The 25,254-nt window shown below is 36.0% G+C and overlaps 1 protein-coding gene across 2 annotated transcripts in view; it reads left to right on the top strand.

Moving 5' to 3' along the window:
• Positions 1-18,373, top strand: part of LOC114282726 (Radical SAM superfamily protein) — a 38,323-nt gene extending 19,950 nt beyond the window's left edge. For both annotated transcript variants that reach the window (XM_028225462.2, XM_082882756.1), the window contains exons 8-10: positions 17,245-17,384; positions 17,474-17,610; positions 17,768-18,373. In XM_028225462.2, the coding sequence (XP_028081263.2) occupies positions 17,245-17,384; positions 17,474-17,610; positions 17,768-17,944 (454 nt within the window). In that variant the 3' untranslated portion in view covers positions 17,945-18,373. The remainder of the gene's footprint in view (positions 1-17,244; positions 17,385-17,473; positions 17,611-17,767) is intronic.
• The last annotated feature ends 6,881 nt before the right edge of the window (positions 18,374-25,254 follow it).

Raw genomic sequence — 25,254 nt, 5'->3', positions numbered from 1 at the left:
CCTACTCCACTAAACCTAACCCACTACACCACTACCACCTCACCTACTCCACTAAACCTAACCCACTACACCACTACCACCTCCACTTCACCTACTCCTTACCTACTACACACTCACCCTCTTCTATATATAGGAATCATGAATCATTGTAATAAATAGAACATTATATCAATCAATAATACAATTCTCTATTTCTCTTTATACATTAAATTTCTACAGATCCCGATTTTAACAACCTTGGTTTGCAGTGAATCTACCCACACAATTCAGACAAAAGATAAAATGCCCCTTGGCTGTTAAATCGCGAATCCAATCGTGAATAATTTTGTAAAAATTTTGAATCGTGAATCGTAAGATTCACATTTCTTATTAAATATATATATATATATATGTATGTATATATAATGAAATTTTTATTGAACAAATAATTTACTTATTAATATAATTTGTAATTTGTAATAAATAATTATCAATTTCTAAGTTAATTAATAATTTCTACGTTAATTATTGTGCAATTGCCAGCAGATTCCACTTCTTTTTAACCAATGGTGTGTTATGGTGTGGTATCCAAAAGACAGTCTTCAACTATGCTACAGCTGCCCTTCAAGCTTTCTTGGTCCAACCAGATTTGTCAACAACTGTTCCCAACAACCACAACTCCCAAGCAAAAAAGGTTGAAAAAACTGAAGAGCTCTCATATCTCTCTCTTCGTCTACTCTGTTCTCTCTTCATCTACCTGCAAAAGAAAAAATATATATATGCAAAAATATCAGTCAAAAAATAAAAATAAAAAAAGAAAGGAAAAAATTGGAGAAATAATAGAGGGGAGATGTAGACCTGATGGAACGAGATGGTGAAAGACGGTGAACAATAGGTATGTTTTGGTCTCTCTTCTTCTTCTTCCATTTGATTTGGTTTCAGACTCACCTGAGTCGTAATCGATCGAAAATAAAGAAAGAAAAAAAAATGATGCCTTTTATTGCGAAGTGCAAGAATCGTGCGATACACCCGATTCTATGCGATACAAATATTGAATCGTGTGATTCAAAGGAATTTCAGATTCAAACTTGCGAGTCGTATCGTGTAGGATGAAACTCGTATCGAATAGTACAAATCGAATCGCGACTCGTACGATTCTAACAAATATGAAATAGACCAGTTCAACTTTCAAATTCAAACAAATACCCTGTGAAGCAGTCAATATAGAATATCAAACAGTTAAGACTCACAGTTATCATTCATGGACTATTTTAACCAGTCAAACACCTCACTTTGAAACAATATTACTCAAGTTCAATATACTATTTAGTAGAAAATCATCACATACTCCTTTGGTGTGAAGTGAATATTCACATAGAAATACGCCCCCCAACTTAATCCTTAATACACATATCTCCAATACGCCACAATTCATTAGACATTCCGTAAAACAATGCAACCAATGGCTTGACTTTGATGCACATTTTTTTTTCTTCTGTGACTATGCAATGTCTAGGTCCCTTAAGCTTTCTAATTAACCCGTGAAGAGTTAGGCCAATGACTCCCAAACCAAATGGATTTAGGGCACTAGGTATGGAGACACCCCAATGAGCTTAATAACTCGAGTTAAAAAGGCTACGAACCTAAAATAGTCATTTTTTTTTCTTTTCTCCCGCGACTGTGCAATGTCTAGGTCCTTTGCGCTGTTTGATTGGGAGATTTGGGAAGGGATTTGGAAAGGAAAAGGGAAAATGTAGGTGAAATGTGAATAAAATATATTTACATTTCACCCAATTTCACACATCTTTTCCCTTTCCCTTTCTCTTTCCCTTTCCCTTTTCATTTCCAAATTCCTTCCCAAATCCCCCAATGAACATAGCCTTAAGCTTTCTAATTAACCCACGTAGCAAGTGTTAGGCCAACCAAATGGCTTTAGGACACTAGGTGTAGAGACATGCCAACGGGCTTAATTACTCGAGTTAAAAATGTTACGAACCCAAACAAGTAACTTTTTTTTTTTTTTTTTTTTTTTGGCAATCAAGCCAAGGGAATTTATTCTATGGATCATCCAATTCATTACAAAATATCAACAACATGCATATCAGTCTCAAGTGTTAGGGCCACACCACTTGGCTTATGTGCTCAAGTGATTTCATGGTAAAGAAGTGATATACTCTATATTAAGCACAAGTAGAAAGAACTAATGTAGCATCACTTAACCCATGAAACTGTTCAAAAATTTAACTTAGTCAATAGATTCAAACTGTAGTTCTCAACCATTCAATATTTCACATCAACTACCTAACTTGTTTGAAATATTTCAATTAAAGAACAAAATCCTTCCCCCTAACTTAAATGTCACATTGTCCTCAATCAGACACATCAAAGTAGACAATAGAATAATCAATAGCATACAGGAGGAAAGATATCACCTTAAGGCTTTGAGAGAGAGAGAGAGAGACTTCCCCTAACTGGAAGCGTAGTGCACCTGCAAAAAGTTAGTGACCAACATCGAAGAAAGTAGGGGGAAAAAATCTAAAACTGAAACTAAGGAAAAATAAATAAATAAATCTAAAGTAAAAAAAAATAAAAAAAAATACAAGTGATACAGCAACTCTCATTATCACTTCTTCCTGTTCTTATGATTAATGAGATATGATCGTTCCAACAAGAAGTACCTGACCCACCAAAAAATTTGTGCTTGGTTGTTTCAATCAAGTGAACATTCCGACTTGAAACATGGGCACAATCAGCATATCAGGAAAATTTGTGTGAATAGTAAAGTGTGAAAACAAAAACTATGAGTGAAATCAAGGTGGTCAAAACCAATAATAAAATCCCACCCAAGGTCACTTGTCTTAACACTAAACTCTTCAATATTTGTGACATTAAAGCTCATCTCTACGACTAAAGTCCAATGAATTACCCAAACCAACGACATGAATATTTGTGGGACTTGCTTGACTTGGGGTCTTCTCATTAAAAATTGGAACATTTAAGCAATCATTTGTTATGTACCCCATCATCTCACTAGTGTCACACAAATATCTTGACCACTTTCACTTGCCAAAAGTGGCTCTAATTTTTCAACTTCCATGGCATGGGAATTGGTTTTATCAAACTCATCATGATCCCAAGATTGTGAATTTTTAGACAAGTGATCAAAATAAGTCCAAGCCTCTTCACCAGTTTTATCTAAAAATTCACTATTGCACATCATTTCTACAAAATGGCCATTTCAAAACTTAAACCCTCAAAGAATAAACGAGTGAGACACTAAGTTTCGTAGGTATGACATGGGTAATAGGTTACCAAATATTTAAATCTCTACTAGCATTGTGAAAAAAACTCATCTTCTATTTGTTAAAAATTCACAATTTGCCACTTACATAAAAGAGTCTCATGTGGGATAAAAAAATTTCAAGAATTGTTTTTGTATCTCTTGCCATCTATGATGCACGGACACGGACACAACATGGACACGTGGACACGTAAATTTTCAAAAAATGAGGACACGACACGCTGGGGACACGTTCAATATATTTAATTTTATTTATTTATTATATGTCTAATTTTTTTTTTAAAAAAAAATAGTAATTTACCCAACAAAGTAAATTCAGCAATTTCAACAAAATGATTTTTTCCTACAAATAAAAATAATTTATTCTATGTTCAGCAAACAAGAATACCAAAAAAATAAAAAAAAGGAGAGAGAGAGAGAGAGAGAGAGAGAGAGAGAGAGAGAGAGAGAGAATCTGAGGTATATATAAAAAAAAAAGATTGTAAACATCAGAGGTAGAGAAGAAAAGGAGAAAAAAAAAAAAAGGAAAAAAAAAAGGAGAAAGGAGAAAACACGATCAGAAAAAAAGGAAAAAGAAAAAAAAAAGAGAAACAGAATGAAGACAGAAGAGAGAGAGGGCTGTGAAGTGTGAATGAGAGTGCAAGAGAGAAACGAACTGCTAGAGAGACGAATAACAGAGAGAGACGAATTGTAAAGTGAAGAAAAACGAAGCAAAGAAAAAGAAAAACGAAGAAAGAAGAACATACCTTGTTATAGGGCTTCAACAGCTTCTTCTTCACCCTCTCCCTCTCTCTCTCTCTCTCTCTCTCTCTCTCTCTCTCTATCTATCTTCAATAATTTAGGGTTCACTTCAGAAATCAATTTTTATGTTTTTACACATTTTACCCCATTTACAAGTTTTGAAAATTACATTATGGACCTCGTAATTGTCCAAACGTGTCCCGTAAGTGTCCATACCGTGTCCGGAGTGTGTCCGGCTAGAAAAATTCAAAAAATTCAAAAAAAGGGGGACACCTCCCATAGAGTGTCCAACACGTGTCCGTGTCCAACACGTGTCGGACACCCATACGCTGCCTCCGAAGAGGTGTTTGTGCTTTATAGCTTGCCATGTTTCAATTGATCTTGGGCTCAATGAATAAAACCAACTCTTAGCCTTGTCCTCTAAAGAGGCTGGGAACAATCTAAGTATAGCCACTTCATCACTAACATTTAAACTGTGCAAAGTAGCAAAAACCTCCTCAAATTTTTCAATATGGTCACATGAAATTTTTGAGTGTAAACCATAAAATTTAGGAAGCAATGCAAACAATTTAGGTGTCAACTCAAGGGCGCCTTCAAAAATTTTGGAAGGAAAAATCATACATGATGGAGAAAGTGTTATCGATGGTTGCCAATAATTGGGTGAAGTGCCCAACGACTGGTTATATTGGATTCCAAACCCTCCAATAGATTTTTCAAAATAATCCATTTTTTTTAGTGTAGAAAATTCAAACTACTTGCAAATTTTAAGCTCGAGTCCTCGGTCACAACCAACTGCAAGTCCTTCGTCTGCAATTGCTTGTATAATCTACACTTGCCACTTTGAAAAAAAGAAAACTAAAACAAAAATTATATACACAAAATCCTAAACTAAGAATTAATCTAAAAATTAATTTCTAAGATCTAAACAACCATGCTAATTCCCTGGCAATGGCGCTAAAATTTGGTGGGTCGTTTTGCATACCAAAAATAAATTCTTACTAAGACCTTAATTCAATAGAATAGTGGTTTAGTTCTGGTATCAATCCATAGGGACTAAAAGGCTAAGTTGTTCAAATATTAGAAAATCAATTCTTAATTAAGTTGAATCAAATGAATATTTTGATTTCAATCTAAAACTAACTAAAAGCAATTATTAACCAAAAAGAAAGATTGAGGTGGAATTTAAGTAGAAAATAGTTTGGGGTTTCAAATCCACTTGTAATCTCACAAGAAGTAATTAATATATTGAATTCTAGTAAATCAATGATTTAAATAATAGTGATGTATCGTGGCTACAAGCTCTGATATCATCGTCAAGAGGATGAGTATAATCAAATCGCAGGCACGAATCATCTTCAGTTGGTACGAATCGTTTACATTAAACTAGGGTTGTAGCATTACTCGTCTTCCTTTGGTATGACTCGTCGCACGGTTTGTATATACAAACGAATAAAATAATTGTATAATATATATTCTTAATCACAGAATCGAACACATTCATTAGATGAAAACTTTAATTGAATAAATAATCTTTGAAAGGTATACAGTGATTATCCTATTGAATTCAAAACTAAAATCATGATACATTAATACAAGTTACTTGATTAGGGCTTCATCTCAATCCCAAAGAAAAAGATTAGCCGCTCATGGTTGAGGTGAAAAACCTCTTCTCCTTGCTTCTCTCCACTTTTCTCTAGAATCCTCAATAACCATAATGATCAATAGGCTTTTGTATTTATAGACATAGGACACATCTAATAATACCCAATAGGCTAGAATTCTCCAAGATGAAAGAGAAATTCGGATAGAATTATTTCCAGCTTTGTTGACTCATCTTGCGGGCCTGTTTTGACCTATAAAAAGTCAGAATTGGAAATTTTCTATTTCATACAAAATCGTAGCCCTTTGAGTTATCTTTCCAATACCTCTTGAATCACTTCAATCCGATATCGGACGAGAGATATACATACAAAATACTGAAGGCTGTGCAGATTGACTCTATAGCGGGATTGCAACGATTCTAACTTTTCTTTCTTCAAATCTCATGGGTTCAATTATTATTGCTTGATTCAGTTATTTACATCTTCCGAGCCCTTAAACTTGGGTTGAACCTTGTCTTTCGGACTTCAAATACTTCAAATTGAGGTCAATTTCATTTCATCTCACAAGCTTGAATGACCTACACATATACAAACTCATTAAAACCGTCAAAGTAGCAATAATTCAAGGACTAACAATTGTATTTTAGGGGGCCTAAATGCGTACATTTTGGCACCTATCAGAACTCACCCTTAAAAACTAGTTGCTAAGGGGAGTGTGCTCAAGAAGCTTATATTCACATGGTCAAGATTTCACTTTACCAGTGTAAAAATTAAGTTTGTAATATACTTACCACACTCTATCAACAATGACCCAATGGTAGCATTTTTCCTTTTGGATGCTTCATTTGCCTATTAGTATGTGACACGATTACATTATTCCCATACATAGTAGTGTGGTGCCTTAATCCAACGATCTATGAAATGGTTAATAAATAAATAAATTGCAATCATCATCTGTGCCAACAAGAGGTAAATCCCCACCATGAAATTGCCATAGGTCACTAACAAACCCTGCTACAAGTATGCATTTCTCTATTTGCTCTTCAAGGTCTCAAAAAACCAAATCGGACTGCCACACATTTTCTGTACTTATACCCCAGTAGAATGGCTCAATAAGTTGAGTACTCTATGCTTAACCTCACTATATAAAGAACTTATTGCTATTTAAGATGGTTGGGACCTTATGCCCCATCAAGTTTCAAAGGTCTTGCATGAATTGCAGATATAGTAATTGCATGTACTTCATGAAAGCGTATAGAAGACGGTCCTTAGCTCTCGATTCAGTCTCTGAACCAATTGAGTTCACCATTCTTTTTCAACTAAATATATCTCTATGTGGATTATTTCCATATTCATTATAGGGCAACTAGATAGTTTATAGCTACTTGTGTTGACTTTGTTTGGTGTTACTTGCATGTTTCCTTAATTAATGAGGGAATTATGTTTATGTTGGAGGGTTTGCAAGATGAGTAAGACTTGAGGTGATGATTTGATTTGAAAATCTTCCCAATGGTTGAATTTGGGAGAATTAAAGCAGCTTAGAGTCGTTATCAAGTTTTAGGGTATTTTATTCTTGATTAAGGAACTCTATGTACTATGCCTAATCCATTGGCGGTGCCGGTGTTGCGACATCGACTAAGGATTTTGTTCTTTAGGGGAGTGATCATTTGAGATTGAGGAGAGGGATGTAGATTCCATTGGTTGATATTGCATTTCGATTGTGAAGAGGGGACAAGGTTTACGACGGGAAATTGGATTGATTAGTTTTGAGGTTTGGTTGCTCATCTTGAGGTTACGTTTGGCGGCCACGATAGCTACACCGAACAGTTTTTTGGGCCGTTTGAGGGGAGGCCAGAGAAGTATGGCATGTTGGTTGAGGGAGAAGGCAATCAGATGGTTCAGAGGCGTCATTAGGTTTTCATTCCATTTTCAGCATTGGGGGATGGGTGAAAGAGTGTAGCATTGGAAGGGTGTGGCATTGGTTCTATATCCTGTTCAGGTTCTGACGAAGGCGAGTGGATGTGGAGGTGAGAGTTGCGTCGGAGAAGGCTTGCATACGATATCTGGGAAACTATTTGGTTGGTTGGGTGGGCAAGATGTAGAGTTAGCTGGGCTAAAGGGTTAGGTGAGTCGAATGTGAAGTGGTTTTGGGGGAGTGACGGTGGTGGAGCTTGGATTTTTCCTCTTCGAGTTTTTGGTTTAGGCAATGGTGGCAACGGATTTGGCAACAAATTGGGAATTCGATGGAGTTCTTCTTTTTCTAAATTGGTGGTCGTCGGCAGGTTTGTGCCATAGGGATGACAAAGTTGAATTTTGTAATAAGGCAATAAGGTAGAATATAGAGAGATAATAGAGATAGAAAAGGGAAAAGTAAGAATACAAAGGTTTAACGTGAGTTGGCTAAAATTGGCTTACATCCATACACACAAAGCCCTAAAGGACTGCATCTTTCATTCATTCAACTTCATACTCTTGTTTACATGATACACCATATATATAGAGTGGGAAATACAACCAAGTCCCTTCAATTAAGGAATTGAAATAAATCAAAGATACAAAAAATCATAATAAGAACAAATCATAGGATCTCCATATATTCTGATATCTTCTAATATCTTTGACAATATAATATTATCTCCAACACTCTCCGCAAGTTGGAACACGGAACGGTTGAAGTGAAGTGTTCAACTTGTACTCGAAAATATAATTATCATTACAAACAACTACAATGAAGTTGTCGAAAGACAGCAACAATTGTAATCACTCCTTTTAATGACAACTTCAAAGAATATAGGCAAGGAATCAGCATCTTGCAACAAAGAAACGTGCATGGAATCAATCACAATGGCAGCAAGGGAAACCAACTGAGAGAGAGAAAGCAACAAGGCCGAAGCAATGACAAATCACCACGAACAGAAAGGCCGAAAAAAGGGCATCCTACAAAGAATGTTACTGAACAAACTGGTGGTGATGCAAATGATATGGCAACTCCTTTTGAAAAATATTACACATGAAGAAGGAAGCCAAATTCAAAAGCTAACATTATTATTTGGCAAGATTTTACCCTAGAACTAGCCTAATAATGATGTTAGAATGACAGTCGATTTTTGGCATGATAATGTTGAAAGTTTAGCCACCAGCCACCAATAAAGTCCAAGCATTATCTTTACTTTGAAAATCTCACTAATGTGTATCTTTTACTTTGAATTTTGTATTCCGGTTATTTGTCTCCTATTGTATTGAAATGCCTATAAATATGTAAGCTCACAATGTATTGAGCACAACTGGAAGAAATAAGTGTAAATTTAGAGAAGAGAAAGAGTTAGGGAATGAGTTAGACTTCATTCCTTTTATATTGATAATATTGAGTAATTACAGAATTGCCATAAGGCATAATATAGGGAAACACAATCACGCATTTTCCTATTCTAACTTAATTCTTATTCTAACACTCCCCTTCAAGTTGGTGCAAAGATATCTCTCATGTACAGCTTGTTGAGAATACCATGAAATGGTTTGCTCCCCAGCCCCTTGGTGTGAACATTAGCTAGTTGGTCTCCACTCTTCACAAATGGAATACATATGATACTACTAGTGAGTTTTTCCTTGATGAAGTACCTATCAATCTCCACATGCTTAGTTCTATCATGTTGAACTGGATTATGAGCTATATTGATTGCGGTCACAGTATAGTCGCATGGAGTCATTCTGATGAATTTCCAAGTCTCCCAACAATAGTTTAATCCATAATAACTCGCATACACCCTGTGCCATAGCCCTGAACACTGCCTCAGCACAAGATCTAGCAATTACATTTTGTTTCTTACTTCGCCATGTGACTTGGTTGACACCAACAAATGTGCAATATCCGAAAGTTGATCGTCTATCAGTGACGGATCTAGCCCAATCTGCATCAGTAAATGCCTCCACACTGAGATGGCTATGTTTTGAGAAATAGAGACCCTTTCCAGGAGAAGATTTCAAGTATCTCAGGATTCTCATAACGGCCTCCAAGGGGGAAGTTCTCAGTGCATGCATAAACTGACTCACCATACTCACGGCAATGGTAATGTCTGGACGTGAGTGGGAAAAGTATATGAGCTTTCCCACTAGTCTTTGGTATCTCCCCCTATCCACTAGATCTCCCTCTTGATCCTCACTCAGTTTCTAGCCTGGTTCTAGAGGTGTATCACATGGTCTACCTCCAAGCATTCTAGTTTCCTTTAGCAAGTCAAGTACATACTTCCTCTAGTATGTGAAGATGCCATCCTTGGACTGAGCTACTTCAATGCCCAAAAAATACTTCAAATAGCCTAAGTCTTTGATTTCAAACTCTTTGGCTAAGTATTCTTTCAAATGAGGAATCTCCTCAACATCATCTCTTGTCAGAACAATATCATCAACATACGCAATAAGAGCTGTGGTCTTTCCATATGAGGAATATTTCACAAATAAGGTATGATTAGCTTGACTTTGCTTGAACCCATATTTGAGCTTATCTTGAGCAAACCTTTCGAACCAAGCCCTAGGAGACTGTTTTAGCTCATAAAGTGATTTTTGGAGCCTGCATACTTCACCGTTGGACTTAGCATCTGCAAAACCATAAGGAATATCCATATAGACATCTTCTGCTAGATCTCCATGCAGGAAGGCATTCTTCACATCAAACTGATGAAGTGGCCCATCCAAATTTGCAGCAAGAGAGTAAGATTCTCACAGAATTCATCTTAGCAACCGGTGCGTATGTCTCCTAATAATCCACCCCATAAGTCTGAGTGAATCCCTTAGAAACCAGTCTTGCTTTGTACCGTTCTATGGAACCATCTGCTTTGTGTTTTACCGTGTAAACCCACTTATAACCAACTGGATTTTTGCCTCTAGGTAACTCCACTAACTCCTAAGTGCTACTCTTGCTGAGAGCTTTCATCTCTTCCATCATGGCATGCCTCCATTCAAGATTAGAGAGAGCATCTTGAAAATTGATAGATAGACTCACAGAAGACACTTTAGATAGAAAAGCTTTATATGACAAAAACAGATTAGAATAAGAGACATGATTAGTAATAGGATGTTGAGTATATGACCTAACCCCCTTCCTATTAGTAATGGAAACATCAAGATCTAAAAAATAAGGAATAGGAGCACTAGAATCAGAATTACCTGGACTCTCAGGGGAGGGGGTTGACTCTGGACACTCATTCGGAGAAGAAGTTGGCAGTAGAGGACGGAAAGTAGTCTCTTGCATCCAGGTGACTTGCTGTCTGTCCTTGTCCCTGATATAAACTTTGCCTGCTTCAACTACTGGTTTATCATTCTCTATTTGTTCAACCACGGGCAGTGGAGTAGGAATCTCTTCATACCAAGGCTCTCCCTGAAGGGATGACTGTGATACTGGGGAGGTTGGAAAGTAAGGCTGAGACTCAAAGAAAGTGACATCCACGGAGACAAACCATTTGCGAGTGGGAAGATGATAACACTTATAATCCTTTTTTGTGGTAGAACAACCGAGAAAAACACACTTTAGGGACTTAGGATCTAATTTACCACGAGTAGGTGAATGATTATGGACAAAGCAAACATAGCCAAAAGTCTTAGGAGAAATAGAGAACCCGAAAGAGGTAGACCCGAACAAAACTTGAAGAGGTGTTTGTTTTTGAAGGACTTGGATAGGAAGACGATTAATCAAATAAGTAGCAATGAAAACCGCTTTCTCCCAATAAGATCGAGAAACCCGCATCTCAAAGGATAGACAACGGGCAACATTAAGGAGATGGCGATTTTTGTGTTCTACAACACCATTTTGTTGAAGGGTATTAGTGCAAGAAGTCTGGTGAAGAATGCCATGAGTGGCGAAGTAAGTGGCAAGACCAGAGTCAATATATTCCCTTCCATTATCAGAACGTAGAATTTTGACAACCGTCCCAAATTGAGTACAAACCATTTTATGGAAGTGTTGAAACACAGAAAATACCTCACTTTTTTCTTTCATCAAATAGAACCAAGTGGCCCTGAAACAATCATCTATGAAAGGTAACAAACCATTTTTGACCGGTTAAAGACACAAAACGGGATGGACCCCATACATCAAAATGAATCAAAGAAAATGGAACGAAACTTTTATTAATAGGAGCAAAAGAGGCTCTGTGTTGTTTTCCAAGTTGATAAGATTCACATTGAAAATCTTACACGCTATTTTTCTCAAAAACAGAAGGAAATAAATGCTTGAGTAATAAAAAAGAGAGATGTCCTAAGTGACGGTGCCACAGTCAAATGTCTTCCTTGGTGGATGGTAACTGAATAGATGAATGAGTCAGCTTGTCTGTCTGATCCAGAATGTAAAGCCCATGTTCCTCTCTACCATTGCCAATTCTCTTCCTCGTGATAAGGTCCTCAAAAAGACAATGATCAGGAAAAATGTCACGCTACAATTTAAGTCATGGGTAATACGACTCAAAGATAAAAGATTAACACTGAAATTGGGAACATGGAGGACAAAAGACAAAGGAAGGGAAGAGGTGGCATGAATTAAACCTTTTCCTGACACAAACGAAATAGTACCATCAGCAATACGCACTTTTTCTAGACTTGAGGAAGGGTTATACTCGGAGAATAAATTAGAGGAGTCAGACATATGGTCAGAAGCACCAGAATCAATAATCCATGGTATAGGTGTATGAGATAGCAATGCACATGGAGAGGCAACCAAGTTACCTGAATTGGCAAAGAAAGAAGGTGCACCTGTAGCAGAAGTGGAGACTCGACGGTCTAGGAAGTGGTGAAGAGCAATCTCAAAATCCGAGGCAGATAACCCAGAGACATCAGCAGCAGAGGAAACAACTGGAGATGAAGATGGTGGCTTAATAATGTCTGAAAGATGTGCCCGAACATTGGCCCCGTGGCCTCTAGACTGACCAGACCTACCCCCTCGACTACCAAGACGGTCTTCTCGGCCATTAGAGAGGGTCCCATGCAGCTTCCAACAAGTCTCTCGTGTGTCGTGGTCTACAGTAGTAGTCACAGAAAAGATTATCCTTCTTAGAGAAAGGACGAGAACCACGAGTATCGCACGGGGGGGGGGGGGGTTGTGGAAACCAAGGCAGAGCGATCAGTAGTAGCAGAAGGAAGCGTCGCAAAACGACGACTCTCATTCTGCACAAAAGCAAAGGCTTCTTGAAGAGAAGGAGCACATCCATGGCAAGTACTCTACTCCGAATCGGATCATACTCCACATTTAGGTCTTCCAAGAACTTGAAGACCTGCTCTAGTGCCACAAACTTTCGATAACCAACAGAATCAGTGGGATAGACAGGTTTGTAATCCTGAAGGTGATCAAGTTGCTTCCACCCATTGTTAAGAAAGGTAAAATACTGAAGGATAGTCATCTCACCTTGTATTGACCGTTCAATGGAGCGACGTAACTCAAAACCTTGGGAGAAGTTCCCCTTTGGGGAGGAAATGGTAGTCACTGCCTCCCAAATGTCCTGTGTAGTGTCCATAGAGAGATAGCTCTCTCCAATCTTCGGGATCATAGAATGTATCAACTAACCCATAATGAGGGAGTTGGTGATCTCCCACTAATCATAGCTTGGATCCGTGGTGATGGGTGCTTGTATCCTGTCATCGACATATCCCATCTTCCCTCTGCTCTTCAAGAAAATAGTCAAACTCTGCGACCACGCTAGATAGTTCTGACCATTGAATAGAGAAGTGGTGATTTTAAGGCCAGGGTCAAGATTATCAGTCATAGTAGAAGGTATAACGGAACTCTCGCTCTTAAACGGCTGAGAAGTTGTTGACTCACTAGTGAAATCTGCCATGAATATTCTACTAAGCCACCCTCAAACTCAGTACCAATCACAAACTCGGAAGATGGTGGAGGAACAAATACAATAGTAACTAGAAAATCTTAAAATTAAGAATCCACTTTTTTTTTTTTTTGGTATGCGCGCACGCGCGTTGTTTTGTTGTTTTGTTCGAAGAAAACAGAGACAAACAGAGATTAAAGAGAGAAGAAAGAAAGAAAGAAAGAAAGAAAGAAGACAAAATCAGACGACCAACCAGAGGGCCACGAAAGCACCAATTGACCAACCAGCACTAGGCGACCAACTAGGTGACCATGACGACACCAGGCGACCAACCAGGTGCTGCCGACAGGCCTAGAGGAGCAGGCTAGGGCTGGCGACAGAGGCTGCGACTGCCATGGGAGAGTCGCCTGACCTTCGGCTGCGCTGGGTGGGGTGCGACTGACCCAGACAAGGTGGTGAATGGCCTGCACAGGCTAGGGTTTGGGCTTGAAGCCTGGGCAGCGAGGGTTTGGGTGTGGTTGGCCTTCGGTGGAAGCAAAGTGGTAGGTTCCTCCTATTATGGCTTTCATACTATGTAAATTTAGAGAAGAAAAAGAGTTAGGGAATAGTTTGTGTTGGGTTGTCCCATTGTATTGTTTGTGCTATTTTCTGGATTATTTGGCTAGAAAGGAATTCAAGGATCTTTGATGGAAAGGAGGTTGCTGTTGATTCTTTGTGGGATAGGGCTAGTTTTTTGGCTTCATTTTGGGCTTTTGTGTCTCCTCCGTTTAAAGGAGTTCCACTTTTCTTGATTTCTAGGGATTGGTTTGCTGTTTGCAACCCCTAGTGTTTGGATTTTCTTGTTTTCTCTTTCTTTTTTGATAGTTGTTTTTTATTTTGATTGGGTTCTTGTTCTTTGTTTGAGGACTTCTTGTCCTCCTCTCTTTCTTCTTTAATAAAATTTTTGTTGACTTTCAAAAAAAAAAAAAAAAGAGTTAGGGAATGAGTTAGACTTCCATTCTCTTTTATATTGATAATATTGAGTAATTACAAGAATGCCATAAGGCATAATATAAGGAAACACAATCACACAATCACGCATTTTCCTATTCTAACTTTATTCCTATTCTGACAATAAGAAATCTTTGCCATATATCCAGACTAGATGTGTGATACATCTCTTCTTGGGTGTGATTGCCTAGTTTTCTTTGTTTTGTCTACCCCTTTCACCTCATTATTTCTACTACATTTCTCTGCCTAAAATCCATCCTACTTGTCTTGTCTCTAAACTCAAATTTAAGCTCTCCAAACTCTACCTTAGAGTACCAAAACCTAGTCCTAATTTGTCCTAAACCTCCCATAAACATTCAGCCCATCTTCTCACTTTATTTAACCCAATTGTGGAAGATCCTACATTAGGTGGCCCAAAAACGTAAAAGAACCAAATACGTGCTTACCACATCAGCACAAGGACCCTAAAAGGTTAGAGAAGTAGCCGGAAAACTCTGGCATATCACAGAACAGTGCTACCGAACACACTGGTAGCCCCGAAACAAAGTAAAAATCACAAAGTTTACTTACCACATCAGCAAACTATTGGTCAACTTAAGGAAAAGGGAAAAACACCTTGATAACAAAAAAAAGGTGGAGTAAGAAAGAACTCTAGAGAGAAACAAGCCTAGGGTTTGATGGGCTCTAATACCAAGTTAAATTTTGTAATAAGGCAATAAGGTTGAATATAGAGAGACAATAGAGACAGAAAAGAGAAAAGAACACAAAGGTTTAATATTGGCCTATATTTACACACACAAATCCCTAAAGGGCTACGTCTTTCCTTCACTCAATTTCATACTCTTGTTTACATGATACACCATATATATAGAGTGAGAGATACAATTAAATCCCTTCAATTAAGGAATTGAAATAAATCAAAGATACAAAAAATCATAATAAGAACAAATCATGAGATCTCCATATATTCTGATATCTTCTATATCTTCTAATATCTTTGACAATATAATATTATCTCCAACAGACAGTACATCGAGGCAAACGTGGATTCGATTGATGAGGTTGCTAGTGCATTTGTAGGGACTAGAGGTTTTTAGAGCGATCAGCGAGCAGTGTGGTGGCTTTCTGGAAATTGATGAAGACATTGAGTTGACGAAATCTCTTGGATATGCTTGAATTAAAGTGTGAGGTCGCTAACATGTTGTAATTGTGTGGTGGGGTCAATGATGTTATCTTAGCCACATCCCAAATGACCCCTTAATCTCTCTTTCACCCTATGATGGTCATGATTTGGGGTTTGAGTTAGGCTTGTTTTGGGAACAGGCTATTTTAGTAACTTTTTGGCTTTTTGATTAAAATATGAGATAAAAAAAACTAGTATGTTTGGAATGACTTTTTGATTTTTTACAAAAAGATGTGCAAAAAGTAGAGAGAAAAGGTAATCTTTGACTTTTTGGTATAAGTTATAGGCTTTTTGATTTTTTTAGTAACTTTTTGGCTTTTAGGCTAAGACTGTTGCATGCCAAACGAGGCCTTATTACCCAGAAAAGAGAGAAATGAGAAAGATGTTGTGTATGGTGATACAATACAATAGGGTATATTTTCAAGATAAATAGACATGAGGCATAATATGATTCGAGCTAGGATCAAATTGGCTCAAATTGACAATTTGAGGATCAAAATGACAAAATTGAAACTTAAGGGATTAAAATGACAAGGAACACATATTTTAGGGACTAAAACTGTCTTTTATCCATATTGTTCATGTAATCAATGTAGACAAACATTAGAGCTAGGACCAAATTGATAATTTTGAGGACCAAAATGACAAAATTGAAACTTAAGGACTAAATTACAAAGAACGCTCACTTTAAGGATTAAAATTTTCTTTTATCCATTAATTTATTCACCGAGTAAAATTTGTGATTCAAACGGAGTGCTTTAATTTAATTTCTATAGATGAAATGAATTACCAAAATCTTCATTTTAAGTTCTGGAATGATTTGTAAAGGGGGGGAAAAAAATCACACGATCAAGATCCATTAATGTAATTTTTAAAGAACATGTGGGTGCTGAAATAAATATATTATCAGTTTTTAAAAAAAGCAAAAGTAAAAGGGTGTTTTTGCAAATATCTCAAATTTTGAAAAGCAATTGCCAAGGGGAATGTGCACAAGAGGCTTATATTCACACGATCAAGATTTCACTTTACCAATGTAAAAATTACATACCACCACACTATCAACAACAATGACACAATGGTTGCTGTTTTTCCTTTTGGTGGCTTAACTCACCTATCAGTATTTGACACTAACATTATGCCCATACATAATAAATACTATGGTGTCTTAATCCAGCCTATAGGTCTCCCTGTCCATAGCTCAAGCCACAAAGCTGCAACCTATCCTGCCCCATATTTGCATAGGTTGTATCTGATGTCATACTCGATGTGGTAGTTGGCTCGATTCCAAATGATACAACCCCTAGGTACAACTCACTGTTGAAAATTGGCTTGCAAGGAAATGGTGCCCAAGAGACTTATATTCACATGGCCGAACTCTCATTTTACCGATGTGGGACAAACTAAGATCATAGCATCTTATGTCTTTAATACATTTTCTAATAATCTTTCCCTCTTTGCTGTTGCACTACTCTCTCTCTATAGCATGCAATCTTCAGGCGATGTTTTCCCTCTAGTTTTATCTTAAACTCATCAGTCAGTATAAGGCATTTTCTTTCAATGTTTCCCTGTTGTGCTTTAAGCTTCCATCAGTTCCTTTGATTATTGATTCATCTTTCTCTTCTTATCCCCTTTCTTGTACATCAGCTTACATGCTCCAAACCAGAAACTTCGGGAAAAAATTGTGCCTAGTGCAAAATCCTATCCTCTGGATGCAATCATGAAGGATTGCAGAGATTACTTCCTCGAGACCAGTCGACGAGTATCTTTTGAGTACACACTTCTAGGTATTTTAATTTGGAACCTATACTTTTTCCCTTTGCTTTCTTTCTCACACAAATGAACAACATAAAAGTGATGTGACTTTTAATGGCAGCTGGAGTCAACGATTCGGTAGAGCATGCGATAGAGCTTGCAGAACTACTCCATGAGTGGGGACGTGGTTATCATGTGAACCTGATACCTTTTAATCCGATTGAAGGCTCTGAGTACCGGCGTCCATATAAAAAAGCAGTATGTTCATTTTCTCAATTTTCTTTTGCATCAACCCAGTATATATATAGTTAATGCCTTCTCTTTTACCAGTTTGTCAACGATTTTATTCATTCCTCTTCACTCCATTTAATGTCACTGAAATATTTGATTTTAATTTTATTGTGGTCTTTGGCAGGTGCATGCATTTGTAGCCACTCTAGAGTCTCGTAAAATAACTGTGAGTGTGCGGCAAACACGAGGACTTGATGCAAGTGCTGCTTGTGGGCAGCTGAGAAATGAGTTCCAGAAGAGCCCCTTGCTTGCTGGTTCCGGCAACCTGCAATCTCAATTAGACATCCCAGTTTCTTGTTGACAGACAAAGTCCCTGAAGGACTCAGTCAAGTTCTGTATCCCATTTCCTCTTTTTGTTCCCCCTTTGAAAGCGCACGATAAAAGTGGTTATCTGATGACAAATCTAGGTCAGCTCTCCCAGCTGCAATGCAGTCAGTTGATAAGCTGAAATGAGATGGAGGCAAAGAGAATCCACAGTGCATATAACGATCCTGCATTTCTAATGCAAAAGCCATCGTTGTAAAATGATAGTTGGGGCAAAATTTCAAGCCTTGATGTGCTTTTAGGTTCCGTGGGATGATGTTTGACGGATGTCTATTAGTGAATTCCAAGAAAATACAATGTGAAATTTAAAAAGTTTGATGTCTCATGCTACAAGTGAATTGTAGACTGATGAAACAGGCAATTTTTCTGTAAATTAATGACGAGTTGAAAGGTTTTTATTCTACAATATGCTCTTTTTTTTTTTTTTGGTTTACTCTATTACTATGTGTTAAAATCATAGTATATAGGCCCATATGGTCTCCCAAGGTTGTCCAGACACTGTTCATATTTAGGAAGTGCTTGGTTTGACTGAAAAATGATTTTTAGCATATATAAAATAATTATTTTTTGGCCTCTTAATAGAATTGATTTTGAGTAAAAATAATGGAAGATATCAAAATAATGGGAAGTAGAAAAAATAATTGTAAATTTATAAAAGTACAACACTTATTTGCATAATTTAGTGCAAAAACTATTTATATTTTTATGAGTTTGTAATTATTCTTCCAACTTCACTTTTTTGATATTTTTCCTAAAATTAAAATGGCTATTTCTTAGTTTCTTAATGAAATGATCATCTTCCAAACAAATAAATTTTAATAATTTAAGCTTCAATATTTTGAACTTTTTGAGAAATTAGATACTGCTTGAATATAATATTCATTTTAAAGTATTCATATATAGAATGGTCATTCCCATTCCTTATCTTTCGTGTATAATTATCATATTTTTTTTACATTATGAATTTTGGTTCTATTTAGGGTAAATTATACTTTATCCATCAACTTGTATTACTTTACACACTAAAAACTAAAAGTTGTCACACTTAACCTCTCATTTATTATTATTATTTAATCTGGGCCATTATGACGAAAATACATTTTTGGTTACAAAATAAATTAGACTTTATTCTTTTGAACTATCACCTAATAATATCACTTTATTCACTCAATTGAAAAATGTTACATTTTGTCACCGTAAATTATAAACTTGTATCAACCTTAAAAAATAAATAAATAACTACATAAATTTATATCAATTTAAGTATTTTGTTAAGGACCTGTTTTTTAAGTAGATGAAAAATTAACAGGTGATTTGCACATTACATCTCAAATGGAATGTGCAAAATGACATTATTAGTCTTTTTGGTTTAATTTTTAAAAACTATTTTTAAGTTTTTTAATTTTAGTAATTTTTTGTCTTTTAGTGAAGTTGTTTTTTTATATTTTAATCAATTTTTTAAACGTTTTGAGCTTTGTTTAACTGAGTCAATTATAGTATAACATTGTGATTATTAATCTTTCGGACATACATTTTCAGTGTTTGGTTGTAATTTTTGTTATTTGGATTAGAATTCAATGGTCATTTGATCCAACAAAATGGTGGATATTTTAGTTTGACAACTAGTAATCCAAAATAAAAATAAAATTGGAATTATATATTTTCTATATTCATTGTAAACAAACATGGACAAATGGAGATTATATATCTTATTAATCTAATTTAATTGGATAATTAACTCTACCCTGATTCCATAGATTGTTAGTTCCCTCATTATTAATAGGATTTGGCTCCTCTCCAATCCACCATTGCACTAGAGGGGTACTGTTGGGCTGTTTTGGGCCCATATTCGGGCTCATCTTAATGATACAAATCGTTCAATTTGTAAAATCCATTGAGTATATCATCCCTACAAAAAATCACAGTGATCGGATCCGATCACATTTCAGTCACAACTTATTTTGAAAAATTATAATTGTCGTTAACAAAAATGTAATATAATGAAATGTCTATCGATATCCAATCAACGAGATTTTTTACAATGATGGGACTCGTTTGGAAACTTGGCTATTTTCGTTGGCTTTTTAGTTATTTTAGTTTGGTTTAAAAAGTTGTGTTTTGGATAATAGTTGACTTTTATTTGTAGTTGATTTGATCGTTGTGAGAGAAAAAGTGAAACGATTATGATTTGGATGTGACATTACCTTATTGACTATTTTAACCTATTTTGTCTTAATTGGCTATTTTAGCAAAACCCAACTTCCCAAACATCTCCATGATATACTCAATGAGCTCTACACATTGAACAGTTTGGATCATCGAGATGGACCCGATTATGGCCCACAATAGCCTAACAACACCCTCTAGTCTGATAACGGACTAGAGAGAAGCCATATCCTTATTAATATTAGGGGGAATTGTGTGGTTAGTGTAGAGTGAAAAAAATATTTACAAAAAAGTGACAAACATACAAATATTAATAATTAAAATCATAAACTTTTTCAGTTTTTTGCAAATACTTTCTCCTGAACCCACTGATGGGTAATTCCCCCTTAACAAAATGCACTCCTTGAAAAAACTATAATTCCAAGGATATTAATATAACTATGTATAATACAGACAAAGAAGGGAGTATACTTGGAGTAAAGTGAAGTGGGAAGAGCGGCTCCCTAATTTTAAAGAGATTGTTTATTTGTAAGTATTTTATCAATGAAAAATAAATTGTTTTTTAAGGGTTTTATTTAATATTGCATGAAATTTAAGAATTTTATAAATAATGCCAAAATATGTATGAGTCTTTGATAATATATATGCAAAATCTCAGGAGAGATGAGTGAAATTTCTCATTTAAATAGATAAGGTAACTAATAGATAATTTCGTCATTTTTAGTATTATAACCTATGAACCCCAGAAAGCTATGGCGGCAAGGCCAAACAATAAGCTATCTCTCCAATCCGCTCAAGGATCTCAAAAGGCCCAATGAATCGAGGGGATAACTTTCCACCATTTCCAAACCTCATCAAACCTCTCCTAAGTGATATCTTCAAAAACACATGGTCTCCTACCTCAAAAGACAAGGGTCTTCTCCTATGATCAGCATAATTTTTCTGGCGATTCTGAGCCGTAACTAACCTCTTACGGATAAGTGAAACTTTCTCCGTTGTTTCCCGGACTAACTTTGGACCTAACATAGGTGCATCACCCACCTCAGCCCAACACACAAGGGATTTACACGATCGGCCATACAAGGCCTCAAATGGTGCCATGCCAATACTCGATTGGAAATTATTGTTATAGGCAAACTCCATTAAAGGCAAATGCTTCTCCCACGAACCCTTAAAGCCAAAGACACAACCTCAGAGCATATGCTCTGACTGCCTGTCAGTCTGAGGATGCTACGCAGTGCTAAAAGTCAATCTCGTACCTAAGGCACTCTATAGGGTCTGCCACAACTGAGCCGTGAAACGCGAATCTCTATTTGAAACAATCGTCACTGGGACCCTGTGCAACCTCACTATGTCCCTAATGTAAAGGTCGACAAAATAAGCTACCGAGTCACTTACACGTATAAGTATAAAGTACACTGACTTAGTCAACCAGTCAATTACCACCCAAATGGCATTACTACCCCGTTGAGTCCTCGAAAGGCCCACAACAAAATCCATCATGACATGCTCCCACTTCCACTCTGCTATAGGCAAGGGTTGTAACAAACCCACTGGCCTCTGATGCTCGGCCTTCACTTATTGACAAGTAAGGTACTTCGTTACAAACACGGCCACATCTTTCTTCATACCCCTTCACCAAAACTAGCGACCAAGATCGTGATACATCTTTGTGCCTCCCGGATGCACCACAAGGCGTGAATAGCGAACTCTCAAAGTACTTCCTCTCAGCAAGACTCCGGCAAGAAAAGACGGTCAAGGTATCAAACACTCAAGTAGGAGTACACGTTTAAGTCTCTTTCTACCTTTCCACTGAAAATCTTTTTTCTATAGGGATTCTACCTCAAGGTCACCCTTCTGTGCTTCTATCACTAAATCACAAGTGTAGGTTATGCAACTACCGAAAATAAGGCTGCAAACTCAACAGACTCGCTAAGACGTAAGTCAAACTCTGTAATAGCACCCAACATCTCTCATTCCTAGATAGTAACACTAGCCACACTACCAATAGATTTCCTACTTAAAGCATCGGCCACAACATTGGCCTTACCCAGATGGTAATGTAACTCAAAATCATAATCTTCTATAAACTCCATCCACCTCCTCTGCCTCAAATTCAAGTCTTTTTAGATAAACATATATTTCAGACTCTTATGATCAGAAAACATTTCAAACTTCTCACCATACAAATAATGCCTCCAAATCTTTAAGGCAAAGATCACCGCCGTTAACTCTAAGTCATGAGTAGGGTAGTTCCTCTCATGTGTTTTCAACTGCCGCGAGCCATAGATTACTACCTTCCCCCTTGCATTTAAACACAACCCAAACCTTCTCGTGAGGCATCACAATATACCAAATAGCCCAAACCTCTCTCCAGAATAATCAATACCGGAGCAGTGGTAAGTCTAACCTTAAGCTCTTGAAAAGACTTCTCATAAGTCTCATTCTACATAAACTTGATCCCTTTCCTCGTCAATTGTCACGCCCCAAAATTTGGACAATTAAATATTAAATTAGGACTAAACCCCAATAATATTCCATCATCCAAATCTTAGAGGTGAAACAAAAAAATTAAACGCTAACCAAATCATCTATCATAATTTTATAACTATCAAATACCTTCAACATTAAAGTAGCAATAACTAATCAAAACAACTTAAACAATGTACAGTTACAAACCATGCCAAATTATTCCAATACTAAAGTCATAAAAAGAATAATAAATACATAAACTAATATCAATCCTAAGCTCAAGAAAACAAAAGAAGTCCAAACGACATGTCCAACACTATAGTAAATCCATGTCACCACCGTAGCCCCAACTAATCCTACAAAGGAAACTCAGTTGTGCTCAAACAGAACGCACCCTAGTTGCCAAGAGACAAAACAAGTCAGTATACAGGTATACTGGTATGAGTACAAGATTTAACACACATGTGTCCACCAGACACAAACAAAAAAAACATTTAATTCTTGTTACAGGACAAGACAAGTAGTTCCATCCGCACCGAGACGAATGAGTAGTTTCTCAAGATACGGTGGCATTTAGTTTCTTGCCCGTACACAACAAAATATAAATTAAGTATAGAATAAACAAAATAAAAATAAAAATATGATGGGTCAGCCCTGCATAAAAAAAATTAGTAAGACCCACCATCCTGCAAAACAAATACAGTTGGTATAATTTAATCATAAGTAACTTGCTGAAAAAATACAAAAATGCACCGTTTCATACTTAAATAATTCGAATTGATCAAAACTCAAAGAACAAAAGTTGTACAGAATCAAATTTCCTAAAATACAAAGCGAATGAATTTAACAGAAACTGAACAGGTTGAGAGAAAAACTTGATAGAAAAACCTAGACGGAATTCAATCGAAAAATCTGAAACTGAAAACGAACAAAAACTGCCCTAAGATGATTTTTTTCGGAAAAGTTCAAAACACGAAAAGTGTGCAAAATAATGTTTTACTTCAGTTTACACAAGACCAATAAAAATGAGCTCGTTTCGTGAGTTAAAACAGCCTTTAAAATCTGCATTGCTAAAATGAATCAAACCGACAATAATCAAGATCATCCGATTATAGGTTCTAATCGATCTTTTTTATAAAAAGATAAAACATAAAAGTTGTCTAGAATCACGTATACATGTCTCTGCTCAAATTTCATAATTTATCGAGGTCGTTTACTATATTTCAACATGAACAAGTCAATACAATTCACACCATAGAAATAAAATTAAATTCTTTGTGCCTTAACTCCACCACTTTGGCCCTCCACTTCTGGCCTATACATATATCCCATGTGCCTCCCGTATACCTAACACCGCTCCGAAGCCAAACTTGCACGGGGATATTGTCCCGAGTTTGACTCACACTCCCTGGATGGTTAGCATATACGTACGCGCGTAAATCAAAACACTCGTCTACTCATGAGAACGAGGCAATAATATACATATACAAAGCATCTCACTCATGAGAACAACATAACAATGCCAAGCTTAAGGCATTCAAATAAATCTCATAATCCTCGCTTTTTTTTTTTATACACTCTTTCTCACCATCACTCAAATAAAACAACAATATATTGAGTCATGGTGGAGTATAAGGAATTTATCTATGGGTTCTTAATTAATTTTAATTTCATGTAACCATATTAATTTTAGTTTCATATAACCATGAAAGTGATTACAACTATAAAAATAAATCCATATAAAAACCCAAAATCTGACATACACAACTAATCAAAATAATTAAAATCAATCAATCAACTAAAAACCCTAAACCTTACATACACAACTAAACAAAATAATTAAAATTAATCAATTATCTAAGAACCCTAAACTTTACATACACCACTAGTCAAAATAATTAAAATTAATCTATCATCTTTATGTAAATACAAAATCAAACTAATATCAAATAAATAAATAAAAACAAGAATTAAACATAAATCAAAGGAAGTGAGTTTTGTACTCATAATATTATTTTGAAGATCAATAAAATATTTGGAGAACTAAAGAAGTCACCAAAACAAAACACTAATCCTTTTATTTTTTTCCTCTCCTCTATCTCTCCCTGTTGTCTCCTTTTTTTTTTCTTTTCTTCCTGTGGCTTTCTTCTTGATCTCTCTCTCTCTCTCTCTCCCCGACGGCTATGCTCTCTTGCAAATTCACTATTCTTTTCTTTTGTTGAAAACCTAATCACTTATTATATTATTATATAACCTAATCCTATTCTAACCCTAATAAACTATTATAATATATTATATTATATAATGCACATAATTATAATATATATAAATATAAGATTATATATATATATATATATAAAACACCTCTTTTTTTATATAACAAAAATAAATATATGAATATATGAATTAATTGAATAACACATTAAATTTATTAATTACAACATTAAATTTATTAAATATGACATTAACTAAACACCACATTAAATTCTCATGGAAACCACACAATTAATAAAGCCAAAAAATAAAATAAGATAATAATAATCATAATAATAATAAATAATGAATTAACAAAATTAGGGTCGCTACATCAATCTAGTCAATGGTGAGACTAGCTTAGAAAAATCCTTTACGAATCTACGACAATACCTC

This window comes from Camellia sinensis, chromosome 8, assembly GCF_055761805.1.
Source record: "Camellia sinensis isolate YWXY chromosome 8, ASM5576180v1, whole genome shotgun sequence".
NCBI lineage: Eukaryota > Viridiplantae > Streptophyta > Magnoliopsida > Ericales > Theaceae > Camellia > Camellia sinensis.
The sequence above is the reverse complement of the archived record's forward strand: the minus strand, read 5'-3'. Positions and strand labels throughout refer to the sequence as shown.